Below are 22663 nucleotides of genomic sequence, written 5' to 3' on the forward strand. Positions count from 1 at the left end.
TTCCCTCAAGAGTCTTTCCTTATGATCTCATTTATCGGGATATTACCCAGACTCCTAGCATGGGGTCGAGAATCCAGATTGAGTCAGTGCCAACTAAAGTTAAGATGCAGATAAGCAGCATTATTCGCACGTAGGCCGGCGCCGGGCCACAACTTGCAATCAATCTTAAGAGTTTTTTTTTTGGTTTTGTTTTTCAATAGGTATGTGTGTGTGCGTGTTATTGTTTCTTTCTCTCCATAAACTTTAGGTTGGTTCTTCATTCACTTTGTCCATCAAGCAAGCAAGCAAGCAAGCTGAAGCAAAGCCAGGCCTGCAAAGTGTTCCGAAAAGTTATTTTCCTGCACAGAGTCATTACTCCTTCCTTCCTTCCTTCCCCCGTGTCCTGTCTGCTTCTTCGGCCAAGTTCTACGTCATGGCTCCCGATCCTCAGCAGAACGGCTCCGTTGAGAAGAACACCCAGCTTCCTCCCAACAAGGAAAACAAGAAATCGAAGAAAGACGAGAAGAAAGATGAGGATTTGGTAAGCAAGTTTTCTAACCATTCCAAGATTTGATCTCTTACTTCGGTTCCTTTCCCGCCCTTCCCCATGCGTTTTTCTCCTTTGTTCGTCTGAAAACAAACGAACAATATCTTGCAGTCGGAAGAAGATCTCGCTTTGAAGCAACAGTTGGAGCTTTATGTGGAGCGAGTGCAAGATGTGGAACCAGGAGTGCAGAAACTTGCTCTTGAAAGCATGAGGTATGTCATTGTGGTGTCAGATTTCTTTTGTTTTCTTTCTACGATGTATATTAATGTGGTATTATATCCCAGCAGCTTGTACTTAATGTGTTAATGTCAATTCATTTTGATGTTTTATTGGCTCAAGATTTGCGTACTTACCTTCTTTACATGTGTTTGTTATTTTTTATTATGAGTTATTGTGTTTTATTTTTATGATATGTAAAGACCTGATAAAATATCCCAGAAAGTTTATATGGGCGTGTCCTTTCATTTTCGCGGCTTTTTTCTTTGTTTTCGTTATCGATTCAATGTTTTTATGCTAAGAATTATTTTTTTTCGTCTTTGATGCGTAAAATTAATAGTAGATCCCAGAAACTTGGATGTGGCTTTGCTTCGATATTCATATTGATTATTTTTGCCCAAGGATCTTTTCCTCTTCTTCCTTTGACATGTAACATCTTATGGTGTGCACTTCAGAGCATGGGTGTGTCTTTGTTCTTCATATTTATGGTTTTATGGGTTTTCTTTTCCGTCCTTGATATGTAAAATTTTATAGCATAACTACATGAGTTTTTCATATTTTTTGTTTACTCTGACAGTTTCTGTGCAAGGTTGCTTTTTTACTTATTTCTTTGATATGAAGTTTTCTTAATATATCCCAGTAGTTTGTGCTAAGAGCTCGAGGTATGCCCTTGCTATTATACTGATAAGGTGTTTCTCAAGATTGTTTTTCTCCACCGTATGTAATACGTGATGAAGCTAGTTCTTTGGAGCATGAGCTATGTCTTATTACTAATTTGAATGGTGGTTCTAGTCAATATTTCTTTTGTTTTTTTATTTGATATGCAATATTTTATGATATATACCAACATCACTTTTATGTGCAGAGGCTTGTGCTTTAGAGCCTGAGCTTCTCTGTGGTATTCATTTGGATGTTTTTCCTCCTCAAATTTTGTCTCTGATACGTAACATTTTATAGTACAAATCTTGTCACCACTTTTATGTGCAGACACTTGTACTTTGGAGCATGAAGCATACCTTTATTATTCATTTGGATTTTTTTTTTGCGAAAGATTTCTTTCTTTCATATATAAACATTTATAGCATATCCACACCACTCTTTTTGAGCATAAGGTATATCGTGTAATCTATTCTAATATTTTTTTGCTCAAAATTGTTTTTTCTTTTCCTTCTTTACTCATGGGTCAAAGGAACACCTATTCTTTATACAAATCAGCCTATTTAAGTGTAATTAGAGCTCTAATAGTTTGTTCTAGTCTAACATTCTGTGCTTTTCCTGATTTTCTTATAGTATATAGACACATGTAAATAGATGCATACACACATATATACACATACATACACGTGTCTGTTTATGAATATTTGCATAAATATGTGCGTTGCTATTAAGCAGTAAAGATTTCAATCTGTAACCCCAAAACAATCAAAAAGCAAGTTTTAGCTTTTGAGCACCAGGTAGAAGCAAGCAAAAAGTAGCACATGTATAAAAACGTTATTAATTCCCAGAGCTATATTAGAATTGTTCATTATATTGTTTCAAGCATACAAGGCTCTTTGAATATTCATTCAGGATTCATATTAACTATAAATTGATTCAGGAATTCTAGAGGAAAGCAATGATAGTCTATGGACTTGATGTTGGAATTTGGACTATATTAAAAACCAGATTGTTTGTCTTTTCTACCACTATATTTGTTTTCTTCAACTAGTAATGGAATGTTTATTAATAATCTTAAGATAGTATTCCAAATTGAGACTACTTCCATTCAAAATCAACTATCTATAAAAAGTTAGGAGATTTAGTGTGCCTTTAGAAGATGATGCATTTTCTTATGAATTGTCTGTATATAAATTAGTTCAAAATTTTTAAATTTCTGGTGACGTTATTTCTTCTTCTATTGTAGCTTACCTTGTTTCTTGTGTTTGTATGCAAAGTTTTCTACAACTAGTTGTCATCTCTTGAATGCATGGTTATACTTATTGTTATGTGATCAAAGCTACTGTAATATGGAATGGGTGTTTTTTATTTTTACTAGAAGATTATTCAAAGGTATTCTAGAGATGATTTGTATATTTGGTTGTATTGTACCTTCTTAATTTGCTTCTAGTTTGATATAGTTGGTAACTATAATTTACGATATTATCTTTTAATGTCTTAGACCATTTCTTGTGTGTGAAATCAGTTTTATAAAACGTAATCAACAACCTTTCTCCTCTGGATTGATTTGTAAGGCCCAATCCTTCTGTATCTCAACGCCCATTTTCTCCTTGCAGGCAAGAAATCCGAACCTCTACGAGCTCAATGACTTCTGTACCAAAGCCATTGAAATTTTTAAGGCCACATTATGGAGCACTAAAGAAGTTCTATGAGGTCATGCCTGATGGTGAAAACAAGGTATGAAATACATATACACAGTTTTAGAGAGAGCACTTCTGGTTTTGGTGTTGTCTGAAGGAATGGTTTATTTTCAGAAATACTTGGCGGATATAATCTCAGTTCTTGCATTGACCATGTCAGAGGAAGGAGAAAGGGTAGGCTTACATATATTGCTTTTTTCTGCCTGTTTTGCTGCTTCAGCTTTCAGAATATGCTAACTGAGCATCCAAAACTTTTAGGAAAGTTTGAAGTTTAGGTTACAGGGATCTGTGGAAGATATTGGATCCTGGGGACATGAATATGTCAGGTAGGTCAATACGTGAAGTTGGATTCAAACTTAAAAAGCTTAACTCAACATTATAATGTGATATTTCAGAAATCTAGCTGGAGAAATAGGTCACGAATTCCAGAATCGCCAGGTATGTGCACAGTAAAACGAGATGTGAACAAATTTCTGGTATATACATGAAAACATTCTGTGAAGTCTAAAAGAGTTGATGTTAATCATCTTTTGCACTACTAAATGCTCTTGATTACGTATTGCACGGGTAGGTATCTGTCTGCCATGGCCCAGAAGCATTGCATTTGAAAATATTTTATATTTAATTAATTGTGAATTGCATAGAAATAGGCAAGAGGAGGGTGGCAAAGAGCCAACACTAATAAATGAACAAAGGTTGACAGTAGTACTAGGGTAACGTGTGATTCCAGAATCAGCTATTTACTACTCAATTCACAATGGTGTCCAGATGGAAGATAAGCCTGTGGATGATCTTATGGATCTGGTCAAACAAATTGTGCCTTTCCATGTGAAGGTAATTAATTGTTTCATTTGATTTTATAATATCTTTAAGACAATATTGTAAACAATTTGTGGTATTGCAGCACAATGCAGAACCAGAAGCTGTCGACCTTTTGATGGAGGTGTGTATATGGTCAGCTAATCCAATAGTTTGTTTATGAGATTGTATCTCCTCATCTCTATATGTGCTACTAGGTTGAAAGTTTGGAGTTACTCCCCGAACACATAGAGAAGGCAAATTACAAAAGGACATGTGCATATTTGACAAGCTTTGCAAGGTGATCATAATATATAATTACTTGATCTACACAAGATTTGAATATTCTATTGGAGATTACAGCCTTATCAGGCTGGTTCTCAAACATTGTCGAGGGTTACATCATAGGAGAGAATCTAAAACTTCTAGCAAAACATGGCAAAGAAAAGTCAGCAGTCTTACCTTTCTGCGTATTAATGGTTATATGCTTTTTAAAGATTCTGCTTGATATGTTCTTTCAGTAAGCCCCTCGCTCCATTGAGACATTGTGTTTCATCTCTAGTGATACTTAATCCGGAACAATCATGAGTGTATGTTATTTCGCTTGGCTACCACTGTATAGCTGTTCATCAATTTCTTGATTTCCTATTTGATGGAAGTCAGTCTCCTTCAGGTTTTTGGACCTTTACGAAAGAGATAGTTGTTACAAGGAAGATGGTGTCACTTAGATTAATTTCCTTTTCTATAGTGGAGGTAGCTGGTTGTGATGCAACTGGTTTCTATTTCATTGCACATTTATCTTTGTGAAGTAAATAGTTGTGGAATGTTTTAATAAAGGGTTCATGACTCCATGAATTAGGTTTTTCATTTACAAGATTTGAGTCAATGGTTCACCTTAATTAAGGTAATAGTTCAGTTAATAGTTTTTGTAGACAAGTTGAGTTAGGAAACATGGCTTGCCATGCGTCAATGTTGCATGGCTTGAAGGATCTAGCTTGTCCATGTTTCACATGAGATCTGTTAGCCTTCTTAGGTTTGAACAAGCACCATTCAAAGTTGCCGTGTATTCAAATTGAAATGCTGAGAGTGAAAGGGATTGACCAAATTCAAGTAGGGGAAAATATTAATATGTTCCTAGCTTGCTAACTATTATTGGGGCGACCCCATGTTAAGTCACCCTAAATGCACATGGTGCTTTTGGATATTTATCAAAGTGCAGAGTGTCTTTTTAATTAGCAGCAATGGATAAGTAATTACTTGTTTCTATGCATCAGTTTTTTTCTATAGATAGTCCTCCATTTCCATGAAGATAGAATCTGGATTTTCCCAGAAATTTCTTGATCACATTATATGGAATCTTAAAAACTGAACTTGGTAAGAATTGTTTATAATGCAAAATGGGAGATAAAATAAGAGTTTAAAAAGTGTAAGAATGATAAACTGAATAATCTATGTTCAATAGCCATCTACTTACTATTATTTTGTTTCACCTCTATGTTGCAGCTATGTACCAGAGCTGGATGACATACCAGTGCTAGATATTGCATATCAAATCTATATGAAATTTGAGCAATATCCTGATGCTTTAAGAGTTGCATTGAGAATGGAAAAATCACTGGTGAGTTACATGCTTAGCCAGAAGGATTACTGTCTGAATTTTCAATGCTTATTGCGTAATACCTGTGGCATGCAGCTTGTTGAACAAACTCTGTCAGCTTGCAAAGATGCATTAATGCTGCAACAACTTTGCTATATATTGGCTAGAGAGGTAAAATGTAACTTCATGTGTGTATACAAAGATCCATTCATCTCTTGTTCTTGTAACCTTACTCATTTAATTTCTGAAAAAGCTTATTCTTTTATAGAAGTATGAAGAACTCTAGTCATGTTAATTTCCTTTATGGGATTTCATGTGTTGAACTAAACAAATAATTAGACATAAGTTTCATCATGATGGTGAACAATAGATTATTTTGATTAGTTGGATCATTTAACAATCTGAAACTGGCCTGAGGAAGCAGAGGGCGTAAAACACCAATCAAACTAAAATCTCCCTGGAAAACCTTAGATTGAAAGAAGGAAAATTTCGTTTCAGAGTTTAGACTCGTGATGGAGACTTAATTTCACATTTTAGAATATAAGTTTCTCTTGCACAAGGAATTTGAGAAGCCCTTCCCCTCCACTGTGCTCTTGGAAGACGTTATTGCCTAAGCAATTAACCATTCTTACCAAGTGGAACTTCTCATGTAGTCTGACCTCATTGTAGCAGATAAGGAGAAACTGGGCCATGATCCAGGGTGGCATTTCGGCACTCAACATAACTATAAATAGCTTTAAAGCTAAATTTCAGAGTTCTGAATTGAAAAGACTTGCTGGCATCAAATTTGAATGAGGCAAGTCCTGCTCATGCTGCCAAGTATCCGTTTCTTTAAAAATATCTTACCACACCTACCCATAACTTTAAAGTGATTAATGCTGGCTTGACAGATCACTTGCCCATTCCAGACCACTGTCCTTACCTCACTTTGTCTAGGATTCACTGGTTTTTAAACATTTCACTCAGGTCATCTAGTAGTGTTCTAGGTGAGTAAGTAACAAGAAATAAAAAAAGAAAATAAAGTATCTTGGTGACACAGTATGTGAAGGGTTCTTTGATAATTTTAACAATGTACTTTGTTGTAATATGTAAAATAATATATATGTTTGGACATATTGTAAATACATTTTATAGACTTTTCTCCTATTTGTTGTTCATGATTCTTTGTATATCACTCTTTGAAGAAAGAGATAGAAATTCAAGACACCTGCCAACTCCTGTAGGATCATACTATTCCACAGCCTATTGGGAAAAAATGTATATTAACATCTTTTAAGAGGCTAAAATGGCAGACCAAACAAGAGATTATTGTCTCATATTTGATAACAACAAACCAAAATATATGTAACTAAGCAAAAAAAAGTAAATAGAAATAGGCTTAGATGTGACTAAATTATCTTGTCATCTATATATGTAAGATTCTCAAATCATATATATATATATATATATATTGTAATATTTGTCTCTGAAAGATCTTTAGCATAGATCAATCCAGAATAGAGAAGTCCCCGAAGCAAGGGAAGCACTTGTAATGGTGGGAGATAATGGCCGTTATCTGTTGATGACAAGAGTGATGAGATCGTGTTCCACGAGGCGGAGGCCTACATGCATGGCACATTGCTATTGCCCGATTTATTGCAACTCCTTTTCAATGTTCTGGCCAGTGTAAAAGGGTATGAAACATAACATAAGAAATAGGAAATCCTCTAGACAAAGAGTCAACGTTCCCCCACTAGCCTGTTAAAGATATCATTCAGCTTGTTGCTTTAAATTCCTCTCCGATTACACAAAGCACATTCTCCTCCACCTTGCAATTCTTCAATCCCTTGATCCACCCAACAGGACCCAGCCCCTCAAATATGTCCTCAAATATAGCTCTTATAGCCTTGTCCCTTATCCCCGTCAGCCCATGCGAAAAATCATCATCATTATTAATTTTCATTTGCTTTCGTCCAATGTTCAATCACCTTCATTTTCTTATATTTCTTTTCTTGCCTGTAATAAGAATAATAATCAGGTGTTCTTACTTTTTGATAATTTGTGTAGGGATTTCATAGCATGTTGTCCATTCTAGTGTGTAAATTCACGCTTCTTTTTCTAGTTTTTACTTTCGATTTATTAATTTGTAATTGCAGTTTTATCCTCTCCCTTTCTCTCACACTTGCTTACTGCATTAGTTTTTTGGCCCAGGCTATTCTGTTCATAAAAGAGTATACACATTTTTTCATTGTTTTCCTCCATTGCTGATCTAAAACTTCTTGAATGTCAAGGGTATAACTTTTGAGATTGATGATCATATGATTATTGGCAATGAAGACAAGAAGGAGCTGCTTCAAGAAATTGTTAATAACAGCAAGTTGAGTGAGGGGTATCTTACACTAGCACGAGATCTTGATGTGATGGAGCCAAAGACTCCTGAAGATATTTATAAGGTTTTCCACTTTCTTGTATTCTTCAATGAATTCAGTTTTGGTGAACTGTATTAAGTTATCATCCTTACATGTAGGCGCATCTGATAGATGGTCGAGCAAGTGCAGGAACAAGCGTTGATTCTGCAAGACAGAATTTGGCTGCTACATTTGTGAATGCATTTGTAAATGCAGGATTTGGACAGGTCATTTCTTTGAACAGGCTATGTATTTTTCCTCCAGTGCACAAAAATTGATTGGTTTTTTGCTTCATCTGTATAACAGGATAAATTAATGACACCACCAGTTGTGGAAGGAACTAGTAGTAGTAACTGGCTTTTCAAGAATAAGGAGCATGGAAAGACTAGTGCATCAGGAAGTTTGGTCAGTAGAACTTACTTGAATGCATTAAAGAGCTGCTTCTCAATATAACTCTATGAAGACTGACATTCATAAGTCTATATACAGGGACTGATTACATTGTGGAATGTTGATGATGGGTTGCCTCAAATCGATAAATATCTTTATAGTACTGATAATCATGTTGTTGCTGGTGCTCTTCTGGGAGTTGGGATTCTTAATTGCGGCATTCGGAGTGAATGTGATCCTGTAAGGCAGAATATTCATTTCAATGAACACATTTAGCCTTAATAATGCGATTTGTCACTGTATGTGACATTTCAAATTGCTCTAAAAGTTCTCCTTTCCATTTGTCTTTGAAATAATTTTGAGCATTTTCAAATTTGAAATAAATTTAGATGTAGCTTGAGATCATGATCATGCCTCTTTCTTTCTTTTTAGTACTCTAGTTTCATGGAGTCTTACCAATTCTTTTTGAGTACAGTAATGCCATGGATACTACCTGTGCATTAGTTGGTTAATTTTCAGTAATGTGCATGCAAACGTCCTAAGTCACAGAATACCACTTTGAGAATAATTGTTGCCCACTTGTGAGATAAATAGGCATAATATCACTTTTTCTTCGTTTATGCATGGTAAGGTGATGGATATCATCTTTATAGCCTTTATATATGCTTGTTTTTGCTGCTTTCTGTAGTAGAAGTCTGAAGACTTTGAGATTTCCATATCTCAAACTATGGGGGCAATGGGTAAAAAACAATGTTCTAGTTTTTGAAATTAGAGAGTCCATTAAGATTTTCTTGTTTCCTCTCATTGAATTAGTAGGGAAGACTAGTACGGTTATACAGATAACATCCTAGAATGTACTTAAGATTTCTGTGGTGTTTGATTCTGTAGCTCAATGCTACAAGGAAAACAATAGCTAAATAATCTTAATTCTGATCTCAACTGACACATCTCCCTACATGACTATCATATTTGTTTCTTTCCAATGTCCACACAGATTTTTCTGTGCTAGAACTCCATGAGGCTGCCAATTTCTCTAGTTGCGTAATGTATTGTGTGACTTTACATCATTTGACCATGCTATATTAAAGAGGCGTAATTGTACCGTCAGAATCTCTGGTCATTGCACATAATCATTGATCTAAACATAATTGACATATTGGTTTCTTTTTAGTGTCTACGCATACACCAGTGTGCCTAAATTCCATGTGTCGATGTGTTTTATGTAGCATGATTTCACATATTTTGGCAATTTTATATCATAGACTTTGGTACTTCTCATTTTGTAGGCCTATGCTGTATTGTGTGACTATGTTGGAAAAGAAGATTCTGCAATTCGCATTGGTGCGATAATAGGCCTCGGTCTGGCTTATGCTGGTGCTGATAAAGAAGAGGTTCGCTCTCTAGCTTTAAAGCTATGAGCATTCTCATTTGTACAGTAAGAGAAATATCCATATCCATAGTGTAATTTCATGTGATATGTTTGGTGCAGGTTTATGCTCTTCTCAGTCCCTTGGTTACAGATCCAAAGAGTAGTCTAGATATTATCGCTTTTGCTGCCTTATCCCTTGGGATTATCTATGTCGGCTCTTGTCATGACGGGGTTGCACAGGCGATCATCATTGCTTTGATGGAACGAAGTGAAGCCGAGCTTGGAGATCCTCTTGCACGATTCTTGTGTCTGGGCTTGGGATTGCTCTATCTTGGCAAACAGGTTCAAACTAAATTATTACTCATCATTAATATATGCCAAATGTACATTACAGATCACTGTTAAATAATGGCTGAGGAAAATACATTGAATGTCTAAGCACTAGTACCATGTGTTTGGATAGTTTCATCTAGACTGAATCATTAAAATTACCCATAGCGACATCGAAGGAGATGCTCTAGATGCTAAACATGGCTGGTAAAAATAAGTACATACTGGACAATATCCTTAAGCACTGAAACCACCCTTTTCAGAGGATGTAGGTGCCCATTGTGTGCTCTTTTTCTCACTTGTAAATAATGAGTTCTCACCTGTCCGCTAGGAGGCCAACTTGTATATACGGTAATGAACTTATCCCAGGCATGACCATATCCCAAATATCTCATATGTTCCATAGTGCTCTGTGCTTTTCAATGGTTGGAGGAAAGCAGAATGAGACACATTAAAACTCCGGGTAAATAAGACTTGTTATTGCTCAACCACATTTGAGCTTAGAGAAGGAAGTCTGGCTACTATAGAAAACCAGAAATAGATTTGTATTCGCATCCTTAATTGGCTTAGAGGGTGCAGGATTGTCGGTAGTTTTTTCAGTCCTATTTCCTCTATTAATTAGCAAACTCTAGATTATTAAGAGTGCTGAATATGGATGCTTGGTCTCAAAACAACAATTGAGTAAAGATGTCTTCTAATTTAAGGTTAATAAAGGTACTGCTTACCACTATGGTTGTCCAGGAGTGTGGTGTAATAAAATTACTGCTTATAACTAGGGTATAGCCCCAGATAGAGACCTCTAATTTCTTTCAGGATGCTGTGGTTGCAAGCATGGAGGTTGCTAAGACATTAAATGAAAAGATATCAAGATATCTTCAAGTTACATTGGAGTTGTGTGCTTATGCAGGAACAGGAAATGTTCTACTGGTAATCATTATTTTCTGTCTTTCTTGACTTCTTGAAAATTCGGAGAATTATTGTTATGCACTTTCCATTTGGCAGGTACAAAAGTTTCTAGCTTTCTGTGGAGAACACACAGAAAAAGCAGAGAGCTACCAATCTGCTGCTGTTTTGGGTATTGCCCTTGTTTCCATGGCAGAAGAGCTTGGACTTGATATGGCTGTACGCTCACTAGAGCATCTTTTGCAATATGGTGAACAACATATCAGGCGGACTGTTCCTCTTGCTCTTGCAATACTTTCAGTTTCTAATCCAAAGGTACTGTTACAATTGACATAAACAATGCATCTGTGGTTTCTGTATAGAGACTTTAATATGTTTCCTTTTTCAGATAAATATCATGGATACATTGAGTAGACTTAGTCACGATAGCGATATTGAAGTTGCCATGGTAAATGACTTGACTGAATAAATCCATATGCATGATAGAGACTGCCATCATTTTTAAGTGATATGGAATATTGCTTAAACAGACAGCGATAGTTGCACTAGGGCTGATTGGAGCAGGAACCAATAATGCCCGTATTGCTGGGATGCTCCGTAATTTATCGAGTTACTATTACAAAGATCCAAGTCTTCTTTTTTGTGTAAGTTTTTGTCTACTGGGCAGTACCATGAATGTCAAAGACCTAATTAGGAGATTTTAGCGTTAACTGTGGTCTGTGTGCAGGTTAGAATTGCTCAAGGTCTTGTACATATGGGCAAGGGGTTATTGACACTAAATCCCTACCATTCTGATCGGTTTCTGCTATCAAAGTTCGTACCTAATCCTGCAGGAATAATTGTGAATTGTAAGCTAGACTACGAATTGTGCTTATGCTGTCATTGGTTTTTGCAGTGTTGCCTTGACTGGGTTAATAGCAGTCTTACACGGATGCATGGACATGAAATCTATCATCCTTGGGAAGTATCATTATGTGCTCTATTTTCTTACATTGGCGATGCAGGTATATGCGAAAACCTTTCATCCTATTTTATGGAAGATATTTTCCTTGTTTAAAAACAGTTGGAGTTTTGGTTTTAGCCTCGCATGCTCATGACGCTGGATGAGAACCTGAAGCCGTTGTCAGTGCCTGTACGAGTAGGGCAAGCAGTTGATGTTGTTGGTCAAGCAGGCCGTCCAAAGACTATTACTGGCTTCCAAACACACACAACTCCAGTTCTTCTTGCCACTGGTGATAGAGCTGAGCTTGCAACAGAGAAGTAAGACTAATTCTTTCTATCTGGTTAAATTGTCATATCAGAGTTTCTTTTGCATTCAGAGAGGCCCTCTTCTAACAGTGTACGAATGTTTGTTTTTGCCCAACAGATATATCCCTCTATCCTCGGTTCTAGAGGGATTTATCATACTGAAAGAAAACCCTGATTATGAACAAGAACATTAAGCAGAATGAGCCCAAATTTTGCAGGGTAGATTTACTACATTGTAGAAGTGTATTGTATTGCACTCCTTCCCTCAGAGTTTGTATTGCATTATGAACTTATTTGAGCCAAATATGGGAATTGTATAACGACCCAGAACTGCAGGACATGCATTGATGCTTGCTGATATTGACATTGTGCGGAAAAGGACATTTGTTCTGGATCTCAAGCTTTATGAAATGTTATTTTGAGAAAGCATTGCAATGTAACGGAACATTATTTGGGAGATTTTGTAATGCTTTATAAGTTGATTTCAAAGCTCCCCTTTGGAGGCAAGGAGAAGAAGATTAATCCATCTCAGGTCTCGTAGTGATGCATGCTTGATGCTGTTATGAACTTACTAGTGAATTCAAGTCTCCTTAAGTTAAATACCACCTTGAACTCAATAGTGAATTCCACTCTTAAAATACTACATTTTAAGTCATTAATTTAAGAGGAGCGGGTTTCAGATCTATTTTGGGATCCTATTTGTAGTCTTGTACCTGGATGTGGTAAGCATTGAACCATTAAGAATTCGGACAAATGAGCTATATACTGTGTTTTTATTTTTAAAATTATTGTTTATAAATGTGAATGCTAAATTGGTAATTTTGAACATTTAAATGTGACTGGTTCTTTTGATAAAAATAAAGCAGTTTGAAGGACTGAGTCTAGCAGTTATGAGTAGTCCTTAATTTCTAGTCAGGTGTCATTTATTACAACCAAATCAACACCACCAGTGAAGCTAAAAATGACAGCTCTACTACATAAATAAAGTTACAACATCTCAGTAGCTTGGGAATCCTACATCTGTAAATTTACAACTTTAACAAGCCTTTTAAAGATAAATAGCACACAGGCATTTCAATCACCTCTATGTTGGAAAATAGATTCCATGACGTAATATAAACTTCATAAAAGGAAAGATGAGGCAACTGCATGCTTCGAAAGGGGCTAGGCCAACATTTCTTTACTTACAGCTGTCATATTTTGTTAATGTGCCAACATTTCTTTACCTACAGCTGTCATATTTTGTTAATGTCGATTCTGCTGTTACCAGGTCTAAAATTTACAAGAATATATTGATTTCTAATGTATATAATACATTTCCTAATATGGTGGTGTGCCATTCGGTAGATCATTGTAATCCACTGCACTGGTGTATGTTTTGACTTTTATTTATTATCAACATTGACAAGATCATTGAGGTTCTCAATACTCATCATGGTAAAATCAATACATCTCTCTCTAAGCTATCCAATTGATTTACTTTTACATTCAAGCATTTCCTCTCCCCTGGCAGACCAGTGGCAAAATTAATCCAAATTTACCTTTCCCTCCACATCTTAATCTTTTCTTAAGTTTAAGCTTGTCTTTTCTTGGTGATTGGTCACTCTGTTACCCTCTTTCAATAGATGGAACTTCACTTTACCAGTGGCAAACAATTTTTGCAATTGATTCCCAATTGGCCTCAGCTAAAAATCGAAAAAGTAATACATCTCTCTTTGCAATCCAATTGATTTTCTTTTACTTTCTAAGCATGCCATCTCTCCTAGCAATTCAATTGATCAAATTTTACCTTTCTCTTGATATCTTAATTTTTAAAAAATCTGTTAGCCTCTTTACAAAGGTGGGACTTCACTTTTCAAGTGGCAAACAATTTCTTCTATTGATTCCCAATTGGACTGCTCCACTAGACAGAAACATACTTAAAAGTAGAATGGATATCATGACTCTTATCAACTTTCTCTTGTTTCTTTGTGCAAGCATACACCTAGCCTAGGATCATATCAAGCGTCTTGACTTCCCCGTCAAACTAGGCACATGTAACGTTTTAGTTTGAATTATTGAGAGTTTCACTATCCATGTAAACCAGCAGCACGGTGTCATTTCTTTTATCACTGTTATGATCCTTACCTAATGCACATACAATTGTACTACACAACTGTTCTCAAACACATTTTCCAGAAAATGCCCAGAAAGGACATACACCTGGGAGACCAGTAGCAAATTTCCCAACAGCATCAGTGGCCAGAATAGGAAACGTTTAACAATGCAACACATCACCTTGTGACAATGCATTAGACTCACGTTATTGAAGAACACTTAGCCACCTTTTTAGAAAGCCAGAGCAAACTTTGAGTGTGATGAACAATCAAATTATAGGTTCACTGGCTTCAACTCTTCTGAGTTCTCATGCCATAAAATGAGTCCAACATATTTCATATCTTCCACAAACTTACTAGGCTGCAACTCTTCTCTCATATGATAGTTTTTACCCTTCCACATTTCTAAATAACCTTTAGAAAGGGAGACTTTGCCTTCATTTCCAGTCTCATCACTTCAATCTTGTTTGCGTCCTCTTGCATGCCCAAATCCGCATAGATATTACTCATGCAGATGTAGGCTGGATCATCCTTTTCATCTAGTTGTATTGCATTTTCGAAAGCCCATTTCCCAAGTTTCAGATTTCTCCATTTTCGGCAAGCATCTAACACTGTATGCCACACTGCCAGATCAGCAGGAATAGTCATCTCCTTGATAAAATTTATCACCTTATCAAAGTGGCCAACATGGGAAAAAAGATCGACCATGCAAGTGTAGTGCTGTATTGTTGGAGTAATGCCATAGACTGTATTCATCATCATAAAATACATTTGCCCCTTGTCCAGCAGACCAGAGTGACTGCATATATTAAGCACAATCATGAATGTGACATCATCTGGGTTTACCCTCTCTCTTATCATTTTGTTAAACAAATCTAGCACCATTTCATCCTCCCCAAACTGGGAATATCCGGTCAGTAGCTGGTTCCATACCATTGTACTTCGAACCTTAAGACCATTAAAGACCTCTTGTGCTTTCACAAGCAAACCACACTTGGCATACATATGCACCAATGCATTGCCAACTAAAATATTATCTCCTAAAAACCCATCACGATCAATCTCAAAATGTAACTCTTGCCCCTTGTCAATCTCTCTTATGCTACCGCAAGCTTTCAAGATGCAAGCATAGGTAACTGCATTTGGAGAAAATCCCTCATTTCTCATCTGTTCAAATGAGACGATGGCTTCCTTATCATATCCATGTTGTTCATACGTTGCAATGAGAACATTCCACAAGACTGTATCCCGAAAGGGAAGCTCATTAAATAGCTCTCGTACTTGAGCAATATCACCGCACTTACCATACATATCAACCAACGCGGTGCCAACTAAAATATCTTTTCCCAGCAATCCCTCACTAAGAACCATTGCATGTACTTCTCGACCCTTTCCAATTGCTCCCATGCTGCCACAAGCTTTCAGAACAGAAATATAAGTGACTGAATTCGGCATAATGCCTTCATTTTGCATTTTTTGAAAATAGTTCAAAGCATCTTCACTGCAATCGTGTTGAGCATGTCCTCCAATCACTGTGGTCCATGAGACTACATCATGAAATGGAAGCTTCTCAAAGACTTCCATAGCTTTAGCAAGTTGAGAACATTTCACAAACATATCCACCAATGCAGTGCCAATCAAAATATCCTTTTCTATCCATTTCTCTTGCAAAAGTTTTGCATATATACCAAGGCCCTTATCAGCTGATTGTGTGACACCACAAGCTTTTAGGATGCAAGTGAAGGTAACTCCATTCGGAGAAATGCTCTTTTGTTGCATTTCCTGGAAACAGATCAATGCTTCATCACAATGACCATGCTGATTGTATCCTGAAATCAAAGCATTCCACGAGGAAACATGCGGACAGGTAAGCTTTTCAAGAACTCCTTGAGCTTTAGAAAAAGCACCGCACTTCGCATACATATCGATCAATGCAGTGCAAACCAAGTCATTTTTGTCCAGCAAACCCTCCATCAAAATTCTAGCATGTATTTCTTGCCCTTTATCAATAGCTTTTAAGGCCCCACAGGCCTTCAAGATGCAAACAAAAGTGACTTCACTTGGAGAAATGCCATCATTTTGCATCTTTTCAAAACAATACAAAGCTTTTCCAGCATATCCATGCTGAGCATAGCCTGAAATCAATGCATTCCACGAGACCACATTTCGTACTGGAAGGTTTTCGAGGACAGTTTGAGCCTTGGCAAGTGAACCACATTTCACAAACATATTTACTAAAGCACTGCCAATATACACATCCTTTTCAAGAAGGCCTCTTTGGCTGATATCATCATGCAATCTACTTCCTCTGTATAGGTCCTTTCTGTTGGTGCAATCCTTGAGCAAAGCTAAGACAGTATGACAATCTCCATTATTCTCAAGAAAAGAGCTTCCATTTCCCCATGTTTCTCTCCCATCGCTACTGCAACAGATAAAGCTCATCCATCGCTGATGCTGATTGCTTCGTGGTGCTTCCATCGAGACCTCGGTTTGGACAGAGGAGAATTCTTCAAACTTTCTTTCACGTGGCTGCTGGACATCTGGAGGCCTTCTTCGTTTTCTTCTTGGCAGGTCAGGGGTGGGGAGGAAGGGACCTATGCCAGGCACGAACTGAGAAACTGCATCCATATTTAGCTTGTGTCTGTGTCTGCGGGCTCAATTCCATAGAATGAAGGAGGATCTCACGCCATTCCTCATAAGCTCTGAGGTTTCTTTTCATTTAAGTAATCAGCTGCTTCTTCATACAGATAGAGACAGGACATGCTCTGTTCAACAAAATTCTTACAGAGACAGGACATGCTCTGTTCAACAAAATTCTTACAGAGACAGGACATGCTCTGTTCAACAAAATTTCTTACAGAGACAGGGCATGCTCTGTTCAACAAAATTCTTACAGAGACAGAACATGCTCTGTTCAACAAAATTTCTTTCAGAGACAGGGCATGCTCTGTTCTACAAAATTCTTACAGAGACAGAACATGCTCTGTTCAACAAAATTTCTTACATAGACAGGACATGCTCTGTTCAGCAAAATTTCTTACATAGACATGGCATGCTCTGTTCAACAAAATTCTCACATAGACAGGGCATGCTCTGTTCACCAAAATTCTCACATAGACAGACAGGGCATGCTCTGTTTACCAAAATTCTCACATAGACAGTAAATGCTCTGGTCAACAAAATTCTTACTGAGACAGGACATGCTCAGTTCAACATAATTCTTACATGACAAACATCAAATGAAACTTGACTTGCATCACACCATAACAAAAATCCTGGAACTGCAACAAAAATCTTTCATGATAATTAACCAACCACAAACACCCTTTTCATACCCGGTCACACACGAGAGCTATATGTATATCCTGGTCAGGATGGTCCAAGAAAAACACTTGCCCATCGCGAAGTTTTTTTTCTTCTTCATCTCAAGACAACACAATTGCCCCCTCGTGTGCTCTTCTTCTCTCCATTACACACATCCATACATCTGACACACGCACAATGCTTTGGATAAAGGATATACGAACGAAACCCTCGAGGCTCGACTCCACCTGTTCGGTAGCCTCAGAGAAACCAACATAGCATGGTGGGACACTGACCACAACTAAGATATACATGTATATCACAAAATGAACGGACAAACATTTGCGCAAAGATGATGTGACTCTCCTTCCGACCATCGAAACATCCATATCCATATCCATATCTCTATCTCTATCTATCTATCTCTCTATGTTTTCTTCCCTATAAGGCTATATGTATATTATGTATAGGTCCTTTTGCCTAGTTTCTTCCTTGTATCAGTATGTATGTATATTATGTATAGGTTCCATATGAATAACTATAACTGCTTGGGACTCCATAGCCGGCCGGCCCTTTTGTCGGGTCTGCAGGAGCTTCCTGCCCTTCTTCCCTTCTTCCCAGCTGGGAAGCGCCCCCGCAGGTCGGGAGCCATGGCGAACTCCACCACACAGCCGCCCTCCTTCTCACCCTCCCCCTCCTCTTCCCCCTCCCCTTCGCCCTCTCCTTCGTACCAAAAGTCTGCAAATAAATCCCGAGGTCTCCCTCCCTCCCCTCCCCTTCCCTTTCCTCTCGAACCATTCACCTGAGAACTCAGATACTGAGCTCGAAGAAATTCTCCGGTGAACCATTCGACGATTTACTGATATGTACATTTTGCTTTTTGTTGTCTCCAGAACTGTCAGATAAGGTTGTGGTAATCACCGGAATCTCCAAAGGTCTGGGAAGATCTCTCGCCATTGAGCTAGCGAAGAGAGGTCTCACTGTCGTCGGATGTGCTCGAAATGAAGAAAAGCTTTCAGAATTAGAGAAGTTACTCAGAGATACAGGATCGTCGAAACATCTCTTGAAGAAAGTAGATGTGGTATGGTCTCTTTCTCTTTGTCTTCTTGTTCTGTGGTATGCATGCTTTTTAGCTCTTCATGTGCATTCCATGCCTTTGTTAGAACCAACTTTAGCCTTCTTTCTTCTATTTCTTTTCTCTTTTCCTTTCCTTGCCTTTCCTGGAGCTAACACCTGTGCTTTACAGACTTCAGATAGCGGGGTTGAGGAGTTCGCCAAATTAGTCGTCCAAACGAAGGGTGCCCCTGACATTATTGGTCTCTCCCTTTTTATTGATAAGAAGTTTGCATAGATTGTTAGATCTTGTGAGAGAGGTGTACCGTGTGACCATATCAATGGTGTCATGTGCGCATTTACGTGCAGGAACAATATATGTAACATTGTGAAGAATGTCAAAGACTTGTATGTCCATGGCTTCTAATAGGATTGCATAGATTGTTAGATGTCAACACTACTCCTAAAAGTTTGGTTCCCTTCATAATATCAACATTACTCCTGATATTTATTATTCTCTCTTGATGCAAGTAGCATTTCATGTCAAATTTCTCTCTTCCCGCACTCTGATTTTGCAACTGTTGGGTATATCTTCATTTCAATTGTGGAAGGTTATGAATGTAGTAGAGAGTTTGAATTTTGAGGGGCTGAAGTTCTATTTTTTATGTTAACCTGGTCAGATATCTCATTTTCCTTTTCCTTTCTTTAATATGCAGTCAACAATGCAGGTATTATCAATCGATCTGGAAAGATATGGGAATTATCAGCATCCGAGTTTGATGCTGTTATAGATGTCAATGTGAAAGGGGCTGCTAATGTAATGAGGCATTTCATACCTCTCATGAAGCAAGGAACATTAGTCAATATTACTTCTGGATGGGGCCGGATTGGTGCAGCAGATGTAAGTTTTGATCTATTTGATATGTTATATTTTTCTTTTTCCAGTATGTTTTCACTACTCAAAAGTTGGTCAACAGAAGGAAATGTGTCTTGAGGACACAGTTGAAAGAATTTGTGAGAAGGAGATTGTTCCTAGATTATGTATGTATTTCTTTATGGGGTAGTCCAAGGAATCTAAGGTACAAGTATTACGAGTTTGTAGTTATTGCAGCAGCTTTCAAGCTCATAGTTTAATCGACAACCTGCTTGAAAAGCTTTCATTGAAAGAAAGGAATAAATATTCATCAACATATAGCACATGCATGCCCGTGGCTAGCTATAATCTCTTTAAGTATAATGGCAGCGATATACTTCACAGCCTAAGTGTGCCTCCTTGAAATGTAACGCTAAAACATGATTTCTACTGCCAAAGTTTCTTTATTCCACAGCCTTTATTTCATCACATTAGATGCTCTTGTCGTACAAACATTCAGATTTGCCACCATGTAAAATTTATGTACACATTTTGAACGTCTACATGGTCATAAATTTATGTTTCTTAACAACTATATTTCCTCGAAATATATAAGAAACAAAACTTGGTTCAGGCAGGTTACACCGTATTGTGCATCAAAGTGGGCCATTGAAGGACTAACACAAGCTGTAGCTAAAGAAGTTCCTCCAGGCATAGCAGTTGTGGCTTTGAACCCCGGAGTTATAAATACAGACATGTTAACCATATGCTTTGGTTCTCAGGCTTCTCTCTATCCAAGTCCAGATACATGGTGATTTGCGATTCCTTTTTGTTTCAGGCAATATATGAATTCTAGCTTTTTTTATTCCTAACTTCCTGAGCACCTTCTCATTGTGTAGGGCACCTCTTGCAGCAGATGCTATTTTGGGTGTTACTACAAGTGACAATGCGGCTTCGTTGAATGTCTAAAAGTATACCATATCTTTGTATGCAATTTTGAACATCAGGATTTCTGCATTTAAGATGATTTCAGTAGTTTATTCACGTGTATATAGTATGACCAACAAATATGGACAAAGCAGAAAAGGAGAAATTTAGAGGCTTATTTGATTCTGGTCTAAACTCTAATCATCAATGTAGACTTTACCATAACATTTACATGGAGATGTGTGTTTGTCAACGCTTTCTAATTAGTAATGTAGGCTTTCAAATGGAGGACAAAGTTCTATGTTCATTACATGTACGATGTCTCATGTCATTCCTTTTTTGTCTTTCACTATCCTTGGTTATGGTTTAGTGTTTAGGGTTTACAACCATTGTAATGTTTTTAGTCTAATCATTTCGTCATGTATGCAGAATTCTACTAGTGAATAATATTTTTATTGGGGAAAAAGGAGTGTAGGCATCTTTAGGCTATCCTTTTGAATGTATGGCTCTGATTGGGGTGAAAGTTAAGCCAAAGTGTATTATAATATATAATACAGTCTGCCATTAGTAATTACTCAGCAGTCATCACATATAGTGATAGGAAAGTAGTCACCCAATTTATTTGTATTGTTTTGTCATATTTGCCTGTTTTTATTAGTTGAACTTTAAGCATTCATGTGTAGCCCCTTCTCTTCTTTCTCTTGCTTCAGTAAGTTATTTTTTGTCAAAGTTCTATAGAAAGATCTGAAAAGAGAACGAATCCCTCCAAGATAAAGAAAGAAATGGGATCATGTCAATCATGGAGAGACTGTTGTCCTTTGTGAAGCATGCACCTTCAATTCAAATTTACATGCCACTTTCTTTGCTAGGTCCTATTGAACAATCTTACTGTTAGAATGTGAAATTCCATTGGCAATGTGTTGTCATGGTTGTAGATTCCAGGTCCATGTTAAGAACCTTGACGGACAATACATGCACTTAAAGGATGTTTTAGAACTACTTGTGAAAGGCAAGCCCAATTTCCCCGAGTGTTTATTGGAAAAAACATTCATAAGATTTTCAGATGCAAAGAAAAATTGGAAAATTTCTATCTTTACATGTGTATTGATTGACTTATGTGTGCGCAACACGTTTTTATATCACATTGCAATCGATTAGTATAGTACAATAATTGTCTCTTCAATGTAATGTTGAAACTTGTGACATTGGAAACAGAGATAATAAATTCTAAGTCTGCTCACATTTGTACCCATATTTAAGTAACATTCTAAACATTCTAGCCATGTTGTAATACTTGCCTACTTTTTCCTTCCTAACTAATGGGAAAGTAGCTTCATTTTGAAAAAAAAATACTTGCCTACATTATATGTTTTTTTATTTCACATGAACATTAATTATAGAAGTAAATAAAGATTGTTATTTGCTTCATTATATAGAAAATACACAAAACGACATAGCTTAAGAAAAAAAACATAACATACTTTTTGAGATAAGTTGACCTATGCTAACCATATACTAAAAATATATACAACCTCAATTGCTCTTCATGCTTGATTGCGTTCCTCCATGTCTTTCTTTATGTAAACCAACTCAGCCATCCTCGACTTATGTAAGAAGAATTTTCCTCATCTGGAAAAAAATATATGCTTTGTCAAGCAAAGTTTCTATAGATGACACTAGGGAGGCGGTGGTTGATGTGATGATATGTGACATGAGATCTAACAATGACCTTTCCATGTGGCAAAACATGAATGTGCCAAATTCTGAAAGCAAACTTAACAAGATGAATTCGTGTGTGTGAACTAATAACTTAAAAGGCGGAAAGTATTACCTCACAAAGTGTACACTCATCACTAAATAATCTAAATATCATATGTATAAACTCTTTCCCAAGCACATTCTAGTACTACAACAATGAATAACGCTAATTCACATACTTCAGTCGGGGCAATGAAAGATGCTAACAATTCAATTTAAATATATTATAGAAGCTCATAGCCCAATAAAAGATAAAAACAACGCATAATCCACTAGCTCTGAACAAACAAAATAAATGTAAACGAGCAAAGTTGATGGGATAATAACATAAATGAAGAACGTTTATTTAGGGTCACGATTTGGTAAGGCTTTTAAGGATCTAAGCCTAACTACAAAAGTTGATTGAACAATTGACAAGGCAAGACAAAGTGTCTCGAGTCTCCTTCTTTGTTATTCTCATCTAAAGTATTGTTACTGGCTTTGGATATATATGACATGTTATGAGCCAACTAGTCCTCCTCGCACGCTAACCATTCTTTTCTCGGACTCCTC

The 22663-nt window shown here is 37.0% G+C and overlaps 3 protein-coding genes across 3 annotated transcripts; 2 read left to right on the forward strand and 1 right to left on the reverse strand.

The window, feature by feature from the left end:
- The first annotated feature begins 284 nt into the window (after positions 1–284).
- On the forward strand, positions 285–12647 carry LOC147853653 (26S proteasome non-ATPase regulatory subunit 2 homolog A-like). The gene is made up of 25 exons (XM_087331905.1): positions 285–520; positions 638–738; positions 3016–3136; positions 3214–3273; positions 3358–3425; positions 3495–3537; positions 3868–3933; positions 4004–4042; positions 4116–4198; positions 5401–5515; positions 5591–5665; positions 7765–7926; positions 8001–8108; positions 8188–8286; positions 8371–8511; positions 9558–9662; positions 9761–9982; positions 10784–10897; positions 10973–11188; positions 11262–11321; positions 11404–11517; positions 11601–11686; positions 11769–11877; positions 11955–12133; positions 12240–12647. The coding sequence occupies exons 1-25, from the start codon at positions 413–415 to the stop codon at positions 12313–12315; spliced, it is 2670 nt and encodes an 889-aa protein (XP_087188031.1). The 5' UTR covers positions 285–412; the 3' UTR covers positions 12316–12647.
- Positions 12648–13609: 962 nt separating this feature from the next.
- On the reverse strand, positions 13610–17355 carry LOC147853654 (pentatricopeptide repeat-containing protein At1g15510, chloroplastic-like). Its single transcript, XM_087332411.1, has one exon. It carries the CDS (start codon positions 16843–16845, stop codon positions 14623–14625), a length of 2223 nt encoding a protein of 740 aa, XP_087188537.1. The 5' UTR covers positions 16846–17355; the 3' UTR covers positions 13610–14622.
- Positions 17356–18006: 651 nt separating this feature from the next.
- On the forward strand, positions 18007–20590 carry LOC147853655 (NAD(P)-binding Rossmann-fold superfamily protein). Its single transcript, XM_087332647.1, has 6 exons — positions 18007–18276; positions 18414–18601; positions 18767–18836; positions 19290–19474; positions 20065–20237; positions 20326–20590. Exons 1-6 carry the CDS (start codon positions 18027–18029, stop codon positions 20393–20395), a joined length of 936 nt encoding a protein of 311 aa, XP_087188773.1. The 5' UTR covers positions 18007–18026; the 3' UTR covers positions 20396–20590.
- The last annotated feature ends 2073 nt before the right edge of the window (positions 20591–22663 follow it).

The sequence above is a fragment of the Azolla caroliniana genome, unplaced genomic scaffold, assembly GCF_043228905.1.
Source record: "Azolla caroliniana isolate FFs.n. ecotype wild unplaced genomic scaffold, voAzoCaro1.0.p SCAF_16, whole genome shotgun sequence".
NCBI lineage: Eukaryota > Viridiplantae > Streptophyta > Polypodiopsida > Salviniales > Salviniaceae > Azolla > Azolla caroliniana.